Source organism: Calliopsis andreniformis, chromosome 5 (genome assembly GCF_051401765.1).
Source record: "Calliopsis andreniformis isolate RMS-2024a chromosome 5, iyCalAndr_principal, whole genome shotgun sequence".
In the NCBI taxonomy this organism is placed as follows: Eukaryota; Metazoa; Arthropoda; class Insecta; order Hymenoptera; family Andrenidae; genus Calliopsis; species Calliopsis andreniformis.
In genome coordinates this window covers 5,979,583-5,996,319 of record NC_135066.1, presented here as the reverse complement: position 1 = coordinate 5,996,319, position 16,737 = coordinate 5,979,583, and the positions used below count along the sequence as shown (strand labels likewise).

Sequence of the window (16,737 nt, the reverse complement as noted above, 5' to 3'; positions counted from 1 at the left end):
CCCTCGCAGACTTTCGATGATATAAATACTAATTATAATTAAGATTGTATATTCTCGATTTCGAGGCGCGATCGACGGTACCGATGCGAACGGGGTTGCAGACGACGGTTCGCCAGATACGGGGCTCTGATTTTCCATCGAGCGATGATTTACCCTCGCGCGTATTCGGAACGAGAAGCTTCGCCCCCACCCCCTCACTCTGAGAATCTTTTGTGTATTATTTCTACCAGAATGTAATAAAGTACGGTTTAAAAAGACGAACGAGATTGGATATTTTGTCTTCTACCCTTCCATAGTTTCTTCTTTTTAAGATACTTTATTTTTTTTTACCACGTAGCTATATGGCGATGCAGCAGGGTATTCAATAACAGGTGTCAGAAATTTTAAGGGGTGATTCTACGTCTTAACATAAGATGAGAATGAAGATAGATGTAAGGGCTTCGTTTCCTAATTTATTGTTCAGAAGACGATTAAAATAAGCGTGAAATGTGTCTGATTCGAGACTTCTACTGAATTCGCTGTGTCTTGCTTGGGACTTATTCTACTGATTCTGCCTTGTTTGACTTGGAGTTTATTCTACTAATTTTGCTAGGTCTGACCTGGAGCTTATACTACTGATTTTTCTATGTCTGACTTGGGGCTTATTCTACTGAATTCGCTGTGCCTGATCTGGGATTGATTCTACTGAATTCGCTGTGTCTGACCTGACTAATGCACGTCGACAGTAGAACAAGTCCCTAGTTAGACACATTTCACGCGTGTTTCTTTCACAATTAAGAAGCCAAAAAGGAAGTACCAGATACAGTTTCATTTATCTTCATTTTTCTTTAAAATGTCTGGCATTTTATTGTCCAGCATTGTCGAGCATTCTGTATTTTTATACTAACAGTCATTATAATATCAAAGAGAACACTTTCTATAATCGATCGACAGACACCAACAACGCAGTAAGTTAATATTTTATTCCTCCTTATCAACTTCTACGATGAAGATAGTTAACATACACATACAAAACTCTATTTAAAAACATTGAAACTATGATAAGAATCCCGCGTGAATATCCCGCGATAGGAATATACATTTTCACCGATTACACCTTACGTAAATTTTTGTTAAATAGAAAGCTCCTTCAGACACAATTTCTTCAATAAGATTAGATAACTAATGGATTCCCCAAAATGTAGTTTCTCAACGCATGACTAATGTTTCAATTGCTTGCTACGACTTATCCTTCTGTAATAAGTTGCATAACTAGGTTTCACGAAGATGAGACGGTCATCCGATAAACCTCGCGAACTTGATCTTGAATGACCACGTCTGAATGAAAGGTCCAACAACAGGGCATTGTTTCACACACGATGTGACATCGAGGTACAAAGAGTGGACTGATCAACTAAGGAACAGAGGGCACAAGCTTCTCTTTCAATAAATCCTAGATAGAGCATGCAGAAGAGAAAGGGACAGAAGCAATACGGTCAAGTTAAATCGAGCAAACAGTTTTATCAGCAGTATTAGTAGACGCAGCGCGTCACATGGGTTATCTCTTCACGATTTCGCGTTAGTAGCAGTCAGTTGCCAGTAGTAAAACCAATCACGCGGGGGACGAGTATGTTTCTCTGACTCGGAAGTTTCTGTTTGCTTCGTGAGCTGTAGAAAAGTTCAAGTGTCGTAATAAGAAATAAGAGACTATCGATTAGAATTGGATTTCCCTATAGCGTGTACACTTTCGTTAGTCTTCTTTCTGGTTGGTAATTATTCTCCCTCTAATTGCGTCTGAGGACGTTGCAAAGTGGCTATGGCGATCGAGGACGATTGAGAATCGATTTTCTGTTCTTAGCACAATGAATCAGTTCATTTGCATAGAGGACTACGAGAAGTATGCCGAGAAGCACTTGCCACCCTCCGTGAGGGACTATTACAATTCGGGGGCTGGGGAGCAGTACAGTCTGAGAATGAACTTGGAGGCTTTCAGAAAGTACGTATTCAGGGAAGATGTAGTAAGTACGACGACACAGATTCTGTGGATATGACGCAAGATAGATGGAGGAATGTGTGTTTCAAGGGGCAAGTTTCTAGACGATAGCGCATGCAATAATAGTGCATGATTTATGATAAAATTTCGATAAAATTTTGTAAATTAAACTTCCCATACTAATCTCAATTTTGTCATATAAATTTTACAATATTTATATCAGCTTTTGTTTCATGAAGTTAAACTAACTCATTAGACACCCCTTGAAATAGGCAACCCTGCAGGTTTGACGTAGATTCCCTTCTTTCTGAGAACGAAGTTAGAAAAGATTTTCTTCGTTTTGTAGGTACAGGATACGGCCCAGATTTCTGAGGGATGTTTCTCAAAGGGATTTAAGCACCACTGTCCTAGGTGAAAAGATCTCAATGCCACTGGGGGTTGCACCAGCAGCCATGCAGCGCATGGCGCATCCCGATGGAGAATGCGCAAATGCAAAAGGTAAGTCTGAATCTTTCTTGGCGCAGTTGCATTCAGTTTCTTCAAATTTACATTTGTCATACCATCTATAGATTTAATAACGAGCGTTTATTAAGTCATACAAACGATTTACAAAAATAGTTGGAATGATAAGTACGTATCAGGATCACAGTTGAGCAAAATCTTTTCTAATTCCTTACTTTTAAGAATTATGATTAAAGTATAAATTCAGTAGAAATGATATATAGTATTTTTTTTTATAAAATAGTATCAATTCACTTTATTTTATCCTGTACAGTAACTTAAGTGTCACTTGTCTGTTACAATTGTAATGAAGTGTAAGATGTTATTAAATGGTCAGTGTTTTACTGGTCTGTGCATTACGATGATATGTTCGTGAATTTTTTTTAGAGATTGATTGAACTTCGATCGTACATGGAACTTCTGGTTCGTTTGAATAATTTGAACACAATTTTACTTAACAATATGCAAGAAAAAACGTTTATTAATCTCCTATTTAGTTGTACGTTACAAAACTGCGGCGTTTATCAGTCAAAATGAATGAGCTCGCTTTGATAGTTTGATGATAAAGGAATTTCTCGACCAGTTTTTATCTGTTCTTAAATATATTGTATTAATAGAAATGTCTATCATAGGTAAAAATTGAGCATTAAAGCGAAGTTACTTTCGTAAAGTAATCTTATGATTCTTAAAATGCAGCTATATGTTTAAGGCACAACAGAGGGTTTATATAATATTTACATCGATATAAATGCGTTAAAAAAAGTTTCACGATTGGAATACTGTAAAAGATGTTACGGAAGGTGGTAGGATCTCTTATAATTTGTAAAATGAAAACGCGATTTGCAAATACTATTTTTGTACACCATAATGTTTAAAAGTTGAAAGTATAAAATTAGAATTTTACGTGACTAGGTGATTAAAAGAAAATACGTTTACATATATTTACATGGAAACAAGATTCGGCATTTACAAGTGGGACCAAGAAACTTATGGAAATGAAAAGCAGAAGACTCAATGCTTTTTAGGTCCCACATTATCCCAATTATTAATAGCTTTCATATTTACTTCTTCGATCCTCCACTTTTGAGTAGGGGACGACGAATCACAATTCATTACAAAAACCTTTTTACTCGCTGGATCCATATCCAAGCACCGCGACGAGTAACCGTGCATTAACCATTGCTTTTCAACGTTGTAACGCCATAATTGATTTCCTTGGCCTCCGTGGCAAGGGTATAAAGTAACAGGAGCTTTCCTGTCTCCTCTAGATACATCTAAGCACTCTGTGCGATCCTTCGGCCTAATATCTTTGTGCCATGTCAGTCTAAACTCTTGCTCTCCTAGAACTTTAGGATTGTCTTTTATACAAATATCTACTTCTACAAGTCCGTCTTTCATTCGTTTTTTTGAATCTAGACATAATTCTGGTACGCCCATGTTACGTATCTCTCCAGACGCGAAATCATCAGGCTCGATAGGAGGATACACGTCAACAAGATCGAAGGCTATATGTTCCATGAACCATTTAAATGGCTTACAGTGTAGCCTATTCCTAAGCTTCCTTTGCTCAGTCAAGTTTCCAGGATTCAGAGACCTCAAATGAGGACGTCTTTTGTAAATATATTCGGCATATTCATCCATCCACACTTCTGCCACTCTTTTATAATTCTTTCCCAAAAAGTCTCCCTTTCCTGGGTTAGGGAAAGGAGGGAACTTACGATAAATATGACCCACTCTTGAACATGGTGCATCGTACATCTGACCTCCGCATTGCCAAATTTTGAACGAGAGTTCATATTGTTCGCCTCCCCATATATCTAGCTCTGGGTCGTATCCTCCCAATTCCCAGAAAAATTTTGCACTGATGGCGAAGAGACCACCTGCCATGACTGGACTTTTGAATGGTTCTGTGGGTCTTTTAAGGTCTTCAGGTAACAGTGGCAGTCGTTTATAGTATAGTTCCCAGTCGAAAGCACCTCTTGCACCTTCGTCTTGTGCTCTGTACTCAAATGTCTCGTAAGCTATCACATCAATGAAAGGGCACACACAAGTCCTGTAGTCTTGTGCAATAGGTTCCAGCAAGGGTGGCAACCAGTTCACATTTGCTTCAGTGTGAGAGTCTAGGAATACAAGAACCTTTGCCTTTGCAACCTTTGCTCCAGCTAGTCGCCCTTTAATTAACCCAGAACGTTCTGGCAATCTTATGATTTTTACTTTAGGTAAATGTTCAGCAACGTAATCATCCAAGTTCTTCTTTAGTTCCACCTTAGTACTGGCATCATCCACCAATATTATTTCTTCCAAAAGAGATGCTGGTGAGCGATTAACGACGCTCCAGCAAGTGCGCATCAAAGTAGTAAAATGTTCATTATGGAAGGATACTATCACAGAGACTGAATCAAGATTTCTTAAGTATTTCTTCTTTTTACAACCTGGATGCCTAATGTCAGGTACTGAGCGATTCAGTGAGATCTCATCGCTAAGAGCAGCATTAAAACCATTTACCTGATAGAGTTTTTCCTTCAATGCATCAAGGGATGGTGAAAGGAATGCAGGCTTTCCATTCTCCCCCATTCCTGTTCTCTTTGCATCTTCCATAATCTTTTTATAGTCATGCCAATCTATTTTCTCTTCTGAATCCTGTTGAAAGATTTCATAAAAGAATTATAGAATAATTTTTATCCTCGTATATTTCTCTCATTACTCATTAGAGAGTTTATAAGGACGTTTCAGATGTTAGATGCCAAACTCTAACAGTATATTCTATATAAATACGATCCAAATACTACATGAAAATCTTGCAATTATTTACACACAAAGAGTACGAAAGATATGTATAAACTACGTATCTTTGTCGAAGGAAATGCTCGTACATCTATGAGCAAGCATTGATGCAAGCAAAAGAATACTATTCTTCTATTCTCTTCACAGTTTCCTTCTCTAATACAATTATTTAATGAAACATAAAACAACTTATGTTTATACAACATTGTTTTCTCACTCAGACTCATAGAATATACTGAAAAACTTTGGCTCCGAAAACCTGGAACAGCCTGTACTGCAACATAGAAATCCTTCACTCTAAATAATCTAAAATTATAGCGAACATAACAACGAGACTATAACGAGAAACTGCTGTTATGACAGTGCAGTTGCAGCAGGGTGCACCAAAGCATTGGTACGCCACTGTTTGTGGAATGCAGAAGGTTAAGCTATCCGCTAAACCTGTTTCACTTCCACCAACCGCGGCGATATAACGAACAGGTCTTTAACCCATACCTGATAGAGATGCTCGTTGAAATTCAGCCTGGGATCGATCAGATTTTTCGGATTGTCACCGTTAACGGCGACGAAGGCTGCGACCGGTGTCGCGATCTCATGGTTAGGCGACGTCCTCACGTAGCGAAAGACGACGACGGTCAGGAACACGGTAAAGGTCGCCAGAAGGAAGAACTTTATCAGGCTTATCACATTTCTCCTCATCATCGTGAAAGAGTCATGTCGCGCGACGACTTTAGCGAATAACCGCCACTAGCCACCGGCTAAGCGCACTATCTACACGAAACTAACCTCATGTGTGTACAGAGTGTAGCTTATCAGCTGTTATCAACGGGACAAACCTCGGTGAATTCGGCGCGATAAAACGCATAAGCTACACGGTTGCCACGCGTGCGACTGAGGATCGATCCTCGGGAGATCGAAAGCAGTTCCCTTGCCCACTGAACTGCATTCGATGCACCGAAACTTTAAAGCGCATTTTTCTATATACGCTTCGCCTGACCGCGGGATGCGTTCGATTCCTTAATTCATTAAGGATCAACATTTCGTTCACTATTTTTTTTTGGAATTTTCGTCTTTGATGTTTGTTCTTTATGCTATTGTTATAAAAGGGGATTATAGAGATTAGCTTAATACCTTTTTCGTTACCATTTCCACTTTTTGATCTACATAGGTTCGATAACGTTTTGAAAATTGAAAGAAGGAGGTAGTTCTTTTCTATAAATTCAGAACGATAGAAAAAGAAATCTCTGACGTTTCTTGAAATTGTCATATCTACTATTATACATATAATCCTGTTCTGATGAGATAAACCCGAATCGTTATCACATTAATTTAACTTAAGAATTAGAATATGTAGGATAAAATTCGTCAAAAGAGGGGCAAGCATTCGAATCAATGTAAATCGAGATAAATCAATGTAAAATGATTACAAAAATGCTTGATTTTTTTGGTTTACCGAAATCGATAAAGAAAGTTGTCACCAAGCACGACGAAATTTCTGCATTTCGAACTTCTAATCTTCCAGCCGCTGAAGCAGCAGGCACGGTCTTCACGTTATCGACGATATCAACAAGCAGCATCGAAGAAGTTGCACAAGCCGCGCCAAGTGGAATAAAATGGTTCCAACTGTACATATACAACGATCGTAAAATTACTTTAGACTTAGTAAAACGAGCAGAACGTGCCGGTTTCAAAGCACTTGTTCTAACAGTCGACGCGCCTTTATTTGGCGACAGAAGGGCTGACATTAGAAACAAATTTTCACTCCCAAGTCATTTAAGGTACCTTCCCTACTATTTCAATATTGAGTGTCCTATCTTCACCTACAGAAAGATGTGAATTTTTCAGTAATAATTAAGATAAAATGGATATTTTCAGATTAGGAAATTTCGACGGAGAAATGTCGAATAAAATAAATTCCGCGAAAACTGGCTCTGGTTTGAACGAGTACGTAACAAGTCTGTTCGATGCCTCTTTATCATGGGAGCATGTCAAATGGCTTAAAAGGTTAGCAAATAGTGTTATAAATCTCAGTGATAAGATTCAGAGTAAATATTGTTCAATAACGTGATTTTTTGCAGCGTTACCAAGTTGCCGATTGTTTTGAAGGGGATCCTGACTCCGGAAGATGCGCTTTTGGCGATTGAAAGTGGCGCGAAAGCGATCGTAGTTTCAAATCATGGCGCTCGACAAGTGGACAGTATTCCTGCAACGGTTTGCGTTTTTTTAAAGTTTCTCTGTATTTAATCGATAGAGTATCATTTATCTTTTGAAAAGAAACGATATATTGTTATTAGATCGAAGCCTTGCCGGAGATAGTCGAAGCTGTGAATGGTAGAATAGAAATATACATGGACGGTGGTGTGAGGCAAGGAATCGACGTTTTTAAAGCCCTAGCCCTGGGTGCAAAAATGGTAAGGGTTTTTAAACCCTTCTGAAAATGAATTCTATATGATTTTTTAAATTGTTTAGGTATTCGTTGGTAGGCCTATGTTATGGGGTCTGTCTCATGCTGGTGAGCAAGGTGCGAGGCAAGTTCTGGAAATTTTTAGAAAAGAAATTGATCTAGCCTTCGCGTTAACAGGTAACGAAATACTAAAATATGTTCGTCTATGTATAGATAAGATATCTACACAAGAGAATCTAATGGGGCTTATCAATCGGTTCTAGGCTGTAAATCAGTGAAGGACGTGAAAAAAGATATGGTGAAACACGAATCTTACTACCACAGTAATTTGTAATAGTAATACTTACTATCGACGCTACTATCGTAAAATTAAGGGGCAGTGACATAAAATTATTCTCAAAATAATTTTCACGAAAATACTATCAGAGTCGGAGGGTTTCGATGTTTCTATCGATCCTCAAGATAAAAGAGCTAACTAATTTATGAAAAAATAAAGTAATTTAGAAACGACACTTGAAGAAATGGGTGTTATGTTAATTAAAGCTATGGTCCATGCATTGCGATCTCTTATAGAGAACTGAACTTCAGCGAAAGAGACACGAACACGATCGTACTTCACAATATTGGCGTTTTATTGAATATCTTTTGTATATTCTTCTTTTGTATACATACATGCGTGTGCGCGGCGGCACACGTATCACAATGTCTCGAACGTACGTACGCGCACACGCATCCAAAGTGATCCGCGGTGTTTTTTCATCTCATTTTTCTTTTTTTTTTTCTCGTTTTTTGTTCATGTTCGTTTACTTTGCAAACGGAACAGATTGACTATGACGTCGATCCACGTACGCACGGGAAACATGCAGCAGAGTACTCTGGTCTCTACATACGATTTATACGCAAAATACTCATTGTTCTTTCTTTCGATCCGTTCTCATCCGCGAACGACGGCGAACTTCTCTCTGTTTTTTTTTTTTTTTTGGCAAAAAAATAAATCCTTCTCTCTCCCTCTCCTTCCTGTGTATCCTATCATTTTACTTTTTGTGTGGGTTTGTCTCATTAGTAACTCTGTGCCGGCATAATACAGCCGCCAAAACATCCCCTGTCCTCTCACACAGCTTTACAATGTTACAATCGTTATCGTTACTTGTATGTATATATTTATAATTTACGTATATATAGTATGTATATTTTATGTATAGTGGCCTCCTTTCTCTCACGGGTCACACGATTCTCTTGCTGTGTATGCACGCTGCTAAGTTTTATGTATAATATGTATACGCAATGTACACGTGTGTGGTATATATACACACATACACGCTCCCTCCACTGTGTACTGTATATATACGCGCGTTATATACATGCATACACACACCCACGCACTCCTGTTGCTCCTGCGGAGCTCGAACTTTTGGAGATCCCTTGATCATCACACACGTGACTTCGATCGAAAGGAGGCACGTATGCGATCTCGATCTCAGAGCTCTTGAAATCAACAAGGAATAGTTGAAACAGAGTCTCCTTCAAATAGAGAATAATTATTGTATTAGTTACAAATCTTCCCTGATATTCATTCAACCGTTTAATCCTTCACCAAAGGAGCTGATCTCGAATAGAAGTCGATGACTGTCTCAATCACAATTGATGATAGATTTCAAGCGTACCGCCAATTATACAATTCTATCTGCACTATCAGATTGTGCGTTATACGAGCTCCGTTGTTATAAGAACTAAGACAGTAGATCTTCAGGATTCTATGCAATAGTGTCTCGATATAAGCTTGCGATTTGGAGCTAGCTAGTAGCTTAGAGAATGTAAGAGATTTTTACACCAGCGATTTGAGTTTGAATTCCTCAAGGCGAGGATCATTTAAAGTGAAAGAATAGTCCCAAGGAAACTTGAGTTTAGAATCGAGCTTTTATCGAGGCAACATTGCAGCGTTAAGAGGATGAAGAGATGATCACAGACGTGCCTCCTCGATCCTCTCAGTGGCTCGTCATACGATTAATTCGATATACACGATATACTGTTGGCTAATATACGATTACGATAGACACACAGCGTGTTGTTCGAACAGGTATGCTATTGTTTGCTCTCGTGAACTCTGACATGATGCTTGGTTTTCGATGGGACCATAATCTCGCAAGATCCAGAGACAGGGATCGATTTAGGTGACAAGTACGTTAAAGAGCGTAAAATTTATTGGTCCAGAGAGTTGTGTCTATGTATGTGTGTGGGGGTGTGTGGTCGAGGTGTCTTTCGTTTTCCCCATCCGTGCAGACCTTTTTTTGATTCTCTGACATCTGACTTGGACTATCCCTTTCTCCTTGAAGCTACGAATTTCGAATTTCTCGAGGATATGTTTTTTCCTTCTCGATAATAGTTTTCTCCCACCCCCTACCCCTTTTGGAAAAAGGTTTTGACGGATGGGACGAGTGAATGAGATGAATTCGATTTTCTGTCTTACTTTTTTTTTCCATTTATGATCGTTTTCGCTATTCTAAGGCGATGCTTGTTTTACTCTTTTTGAGCCTTTCGATGTAAAAACTCGGTGATCGGAGAACAGGTTCCGTGATCGATGCGATTTGACTCGTGTTTGGTTGATATGATAGATCACATCTGCCTGGAGACCTGAATGAAGATACAAAAGGGTCCTTTTCCTTCTCTACAAAATTTATGAATAGAAATTAAATTAATTAACACTTTGCCTATGGGAAGCTTAGTAACAAATACTCGAGTAATAAATTTATTTTCTAATAGCTAAACATTTGATTTAATTTTCATCTCCACATTTTTCGAAAAAATCTCTCACTCTTTATCTCCTATCCAGGCCTCCAATTTGGAAGTCCAGATGCAATCCTTTAAGATCGAACTTCGACGCTAGAGAAGAAAATCATTCAAAACGACGTATCAATTCCAAACGTAGAAATCGAAGGTGTATTGATTTGAATGTTGACTCAGTATCTACACGGTTAGATAAAAATTATCCGACACCGCGATCGATCATTGACCAATCATTTAGAAAAGTAATCGCTACCCCTCGGGGGAGGAATCATCAGCGTGATCGTGTAAAAATGTGTTTAGAATATCGTTTCGTAGCGAAGATTCGAGTCTTGTACGTATTTCGTGTTTGCGTGTGAGATACACGATAGATCTACGTGTGTAATTAGTTCATTAAGTCTCGCTTCTATTTCCTAAACCCCAATTAACAATGAGAATCCTCTAATTGCATATATTAACGCTATAAGACGAACCCCTAGAGGTGGTTTCCACATGACCACCACATTTGAAGGGTTGAAGGAACTCAATCAGAAAACAGTGGAATGAGACTTCAAACAAATCAGAAAGAAGTAAATTAATTACCATATAATTAAATGACACCAAGCTCTGAAAGCTTCAAATCTACAGCAGTGGCCAATAAAATTGCAGCACTCGCTAGAAATACTATTTCTTTCATACGAGAGTAATCATAAATATGGTATCTAAACGTATCTAAATTATACAGGTCAAAATTTCAAGTAAAAAAGGGAATTAGATGACAAGCAACACAGACGATTGTGTGTGCATTTTCAAGTGCAATTTTCAGTGGCCACTATTGTAGTTATCCAGGAATCTAGTTTCAAGAGGACCATTCGCCAACAGTACATGGAGGTTCTCAGATGGTCTCCCATTCGAGAACCATGACCACGTCCAACACAGCAACTTCGGTGATTCAATGGGAACCGGTGCATTTTTGCGTGGTTGAGACCGTTGGCGAAGATTCTCTACTAAAACTGTTCACCGTGCTTCCCAGAAGAGATAAATGAATAATTGACAATATTCGAGAACCAATTAGCATGGGGGTACGAGACAAGAACGATCGAGTCTTCTCTAACTCTATGAATGTTCGTTTCTGGTACAAGTAGCTCTCCTACATGTAAAACAGATTACAGTTGAATAATGTGGCATGAAATTTCGATCCTTCCGAACAACTAATCCTATCCTTAATTTGCGTTTGTCCGCGGGAATTAAGAACTATGAGGAGTACCCTAATTCTTTCGTGCTCATTTGCTCGACGAAGAAGAATCTTTGGACCTGAAACGTTCGCACATTTTAACGTCTGTTTGTCCCTTGTTCGCTCAGGCTTTTGCTTCTTCACGATATACCACATTGAGACGTGAGATCGTGCGCGACGATCGTCAACAACGACAACAATATCTAGCTAAACACCGAAGAACATCGAGGTTTTCTTTTATGCGTGTTCAATCCCTGCGATCAGTCTGAATCTAATTGACAATGTGTATACCAAAGGTCTTCGCCTCGCTGTGTAGTTTGTTTGTTTCGTCTTCACTCTTTTGTTCTTTTAATCCGCTAACGTCCACTAATTAACTACAAATATACATACACTTCTGTGATACATGTGTTAGTTTTCGTGTGAGCTTTACTCTGGCTGCAGCAGAGATCCTTACTTCCTCTACTTCCACTAAGTTGTGTAACATACACAAACGCAGAAAGCTATACGCTTATATTGATTGTTTCTACATTTAACAGTTAACTAATTCCAACGTGTCCATGACAGATGAGTGTAGTTTCTTTGTTAATCGAGGAACGATTGGTTCTCTGTTAAAAAGTGTCTTCGACAATTCGCTGTCTTCTCTTCGCTGTCAGAGTTTCTGATACAGCAATCATTTTTTTTCATAGTAAAAGCGTTTCAGTAACTATATCTTCTTCCATTAATAAAAGTGGTGTAATTGGAGGCAATTCGAATTCCATAACTCTGACAGCTGACTTCTCAAGACATTTCGCTGGGTACACTGAAAACTACCATTGAGCTTATTTAATATTTCTTCGCAAGATAAACTCTTCCTCTTTAAATTCTACTTTTCCAAATTGGAACGTCGAAGATCTTCAGGTAACGTGCAGCGTTTGAGCTCGCGCATACGTCGATCTTACAGGAAAAAGTATCGTCGTTAAGATTAGGATCTCATTTCTCTTAGAATTCCATGTGACACGCTTAATCTACGGCTACAGTTTCTTTGTGGAGGCAGTTGCTTATATTTTAGATTAGACGACACCTAATGTGCTGAAAACGTTCCTAAATTCAGTACGGAATACGCTTCGTTCAAGAAGAAACAGAATTCTTCAGGCAGTTGACGAGAGCATAATTGTTTCACTTTGTCACGATTTTCATGGTTTAAAAACATTCTGCTCTGACGTTTGCTTGATCAAAAAGTTGTTGGAATTCATAATACACTGCTTAAAATAATTAGAGGATCGTACCCTTGGATTCAATATCAATACTAATGGGTAATCTCCTAATTAATTTAAGCACTCTTCCTCTAATCATAATGTTAAAGAAATTTGTAGAACAGATGTTATAAAAAGTTTCCTAAATCTTAGAAAAGACGCAAGGTTTGATCCTTAACTGGAGTTAGAAGATGCGACTCGTAATACATTCTTAAGAGCTGCAAGTACTTAACATTTTCTCAACAGAAACATATGAAAAGAATGAAATAAATGAAATGAATCCGAACACGCCACGAAGAAATACAGTTTAATAAAATATCTTAAAGAGAACAAAACATACAGAAAAGAAAAGAACGAAAAATTTCTTTTTCGGAGACACACATTATCTTTTTTTTATTTCCTTAAAATATACAATTTTATGTACCGTGTCTTCGGCATCAAGGCGAGGATCGTGAGTCCTTTTCTCGAAAACAGAAAAGAAAGAGAAATCGCCATGGGTTAAGCACTTTGCTTTTCCTATCCCTTTCTGCACTCTAGTAACAGTTGTATTGTCCTGACTGATTTTAAATCGAGGTTCCGCGAGTTACGCACAATTTCGAGTTGAACGATCGATTTCTACTATGAAAAGAAAAGCTTTGTCCCGAGTGACACGCTCGAAGCGACTCGATACATGATCTAGGAGCGACTGTGCACTGTGTTTTCCTTTACTCGTTAATATCACAAAGAGTACGCCTAGACGCCTAATCTGAAAGTCCTAGGACAACGTTCTATAAATTGAGATACACGCGTGTCGCATTACTGTACGTAACGTTACTCGAGAAACTACCCTAAACAAGCCACGAGCTACGTTTAATACACTTTGTGCTTTCCATCTCTTGTTGTATTCTGTTTGAAACCGTGCTCCATGGGGACTACTCGACAATGTTCTCTCTTTTTTTTTTGTCATTTTTTTTCTAAGTGCGTTTCATAACCAGTGCACGGATATTCTTTTCTCGTTCAGATCTACGATTCTCTCGATCATCCACGTTGCCGTATTCAGTCTTACGAGCCTCTTCCGATGGACCACACCGGAAGCATAATTCGAAACATTATTCTCCACGATTTTTACGTCGCGCTGCTTTTTTTAAAGCCCTCCGCTAAGAACAATCTTCATGATCGCGCGATTTTTCTATTCAACGTCGATGTTGCTCACGTGTTAAAAAAAGCAGCCCTAGAAAGTACGAAGATCGAAAATCGTAGAAACGATACAAGTTAAGAAACTGTTTCTAGTAAAATTGGAAGGAATGGTAACGCGGTATATATTCGCTACGGTATAAAAGGGTCGTTCTTGGTTTTTCTCTCTCGACGTACAACACATCGGTGTTTGAGGAGCCGCTAAAAAAGCTGTTTCCGTTTTCTTTTTCCCGGATAAACCAGACTACTCTGACGAGGGAAAAAATCAATTTATAAAATCGATTATCAAAACACTCTCGTTCCTAAGTGGCCTTCTACCGAATAATTAACTGTACGAATTTCTCGACACGTTTAACTAACTCTTGTCCTCCTTCACAAACGGAAATCAGTGATTACAAAGCACGATAGAAACGGTGGGCGACACAGTCGATCGATTCTAATTGATACATAGAGACTATAAGCTCGGACACGTATTGTGTGGTCGTGAATTTCGACTGTCATTCGAAAGAGAATCGATTACAAACGACTTGATATCTGTCGTTCAGAGCCGAGCGAAATTCTGCGTGATTTGTGTGATATAAAAAATGGTGATGCGAAATTTCGGTAGCTCTCTTGGTTAGATGAATTAGAGATCATTACTTAATCTAGATCGCCAGGTGCTACTGGCGGTACTTCTGTGATCGCGTAATATCTGAATTCATCTAAAAGAAGGCTCAACAAAAAGTGAGTATCATAGCAAACATTCTCCTCTTATTGTCTGCGTCTGCGTAAATTATAAGGTTAGAAAGTTTTCCTTCGGCTCTGAGAATACGCAAGGTTACACAGAATAGGGCTGAAATACTGATAGCGTGTTCTAGCGCTGAGGGAGAGAAAGAGAGCGAAGCGAGGCACAAGCGTGTGTTTGCGTTCGTGTGTTCGTTATGTGGTCACTTGAGACTTCAGAATCACGTTGTTTTTCTTTTAACTAAAGAACAAAAGAGTCGCGAAAAGCGCTCTTTCGTTTTCTCCCATACTAGTATTATCAGCGGTCGCGTTTTAATTCGCGACATTCAACTCGATCCTCTCTCCATCTCGGGTTCACGTGATCAGCGTAGATCATGTCCCTAAAGCTACTTGTTCTCAGATCCTAGATCGTTTACATCGGGCTGCGCGTGCCTTCCAGAGTATCATCATCATCATCATCGTATTGTGTTTGTTCTGGGTGTTGTTTTCTTCTTCGTAATAATCGTGTACACGTTGTGTATATGTAGCCAGCGTGTGTCCTTTTTCTCCATTCAAGATATAACGTGAGACGAGCTACACACAGAGTGTTCAGCAACGTTTTCCACTTTAGCGTTTACATACATATATATTCTGCTTTTTTCGTTTTTAAAATTAATCTTTACCGTAACACGATTGGTAATATATATATTTACATTTATCTATCTACATTATCTACACATCAACAAACGGTTAGTTTTTAGCATTCTCGTAGTGTCGTGTGTGTTTGTTCCGTGTGTATGTGTATGTGAAACTGTATAATCGTAGTTTTTAACACATTCGTTTCACGGCTCCTTTCTTATTCGTGCAACAGTACACCCTTTCTCTCTCGTGTTCCATGGAATCTCAACATCATCCCGATTCATTCACGCTCATCTCATTCTCTCTCTTTCGTTTGCGATCACCCGACCTTTAACGATCGTAATTCTCGCGACTAGCTCCAAGCGACGAATCACGTATGCGTCGTCAATGTAGTATTTAATTCTCGTCGTCGATCCTTCTTCGACTCTCTTTGAAAAAACGACACGCGATTCGTGGAAATATCAGATTAACGAGCAACGACTCATTCGAAACGAAAGTCCTATATGAACGCCCAGCATTCCAGTGTCTTCACCACGAAGTCCTCTTGGGGCGCCAATGGCTCGTTTCCATAGGTGCTGCAGGATTGCGTTCTGCCTTGGTACAGGTCACCGTCTAGCCACAGACCAAACTTGCCACTGGAATAAATAAAATTATGTTAAGATCAATGAGAAACTAATTGTCTGCTATGTAGATACTATGTGAAGAAGTTTCCAATGTTTATAAAATTTTGAATTTGAATAATTGGAAGGTTAAATCTTTGCAAATTTGAATATTTGAATGTTTGAATATTTGAATGTTTGAATATTTGAGTATTTGAATATTTGAATCCCTGAGAATTCGAATCTTTCAAAAATCAGAACTCTTAAAACTTCAAACTTTTGAAAATTCGAACCTTCCACGAGAGATCACTGATTTATACAGAGTGACACCAAAACAGATAATCCCAATATTATAAAACTATTAAAAGCCCTAAAGTAATAATTTTCTACGCCACGAGGCAAAGAGAATTTCCTCTACTATTTTCCTCACCCTTAAGAAAAGTAGAATGCTACCCAATTGGGCCACCTATTTCAGTATCACTCTACATACCTCCAACAAGAATCTACTCAAAATAACAAAATGATACTTACTCTCCAGCGCCAATGGCCAGACTCTCATTGTTGCCCTTGATAAAGTACATGTTATCTCCAGTCCAACTGAAGGCTTGGAACCTGGGCGAAAACCTGAAAAGGAGGGACTCGCCAGTCCCATAGAAATGATCGCTCACGTGCAGAGCGCAGGAGGTCAACGCACCAAACACCTGCAATCATTCATAAATGGTCACACACTCAATGGT

The 16,737-nt window shown here is 38.8% G+C and overlaps 3 protein-coding genes across 12 annotated transcripts in view; 1 reads left to right on the top strand and 2 right to left on the bottom strand.

Moving 5' to 3' along the window:
• Window positions 1–1,665: 1,665 nt before the first annotated feature.
• Window positions 1,666–8,177, top strand: Hao (Hydroxyacid oxidase). Its single transcript, XM_076378279.1, has 9 exons — window positions 1,666–1,744; window positions 1,838–1,975; window positions 2,319–2,470; window positions 6,780–7,035; window positions 7,133–7,261; window positions 7,336–7,468; window positions 7,552–7,668; window positions 7,727–7,838; window positions 7,925–8,177. Exons 2-9 carry the CDS (start codon window positions 1,842–1,844, stop codon window positions 7,993–7,995), a joined length of 1,104 nt encoding a protein of 367 aa, XP_076234394.1. The 5' UTR covers window positions 1,666–1,744; window positions 1,838–1,841; the 3' UTR covers window positions 7,996–8,177.
• LOC143179175 (N-acetylgalactosaminyltransferase 6) lies at window positions 2,640–6,231 on the bottom strand. The gene is made up of 2 exons (XM_076378278.1): window positions 5,753–6,231; window positions 2,640–5,113 (listed from the first exon to the last, which is right to left on the bottom strand). The coding sequence occupies exons 1-2, from the start codon at window positions 5,957–5,959 to the stop codon at window positions 3,485–3,487; spliced, it is 1,836 nt and encodes a 611-aa protein (XP_076234393.1). The 5' UTR covers window positions 5,960–6,231; the 3' UTR covers window positions 2,640–3,484.
• Window positions 8,178–13,248: 5,071 nt separating the features above from the next.
• Window positions 13,249–16,737, bottom strand: part of Mtd (TLD domain-containing protein mustard) — a 174,501-nt gene continuing 171,012 nt past the window's right edge. For all 10 annotated transcript variants that reach the window (XM_076378273.1, XM_076378268.1, XM_076378270.1 and 7 more), the window contains 2 exons: window positions 16,532–16,701; window positions 13,249–16,036 (listed from right to left, as the gene is read on the bottom strand). In XM_076378273.1, coding sequence (XP_076234388.1) covers window positions 15,901–16,036; window positions 16,532–16,701 — 306 coding nt within the window. In that variant the 3' untranslated portion in view covers window positions 13,249–15,900. The remainder of the gene's footprint in view (window positions 16,037–16,531; window positions 16,702–16,737) is intronic.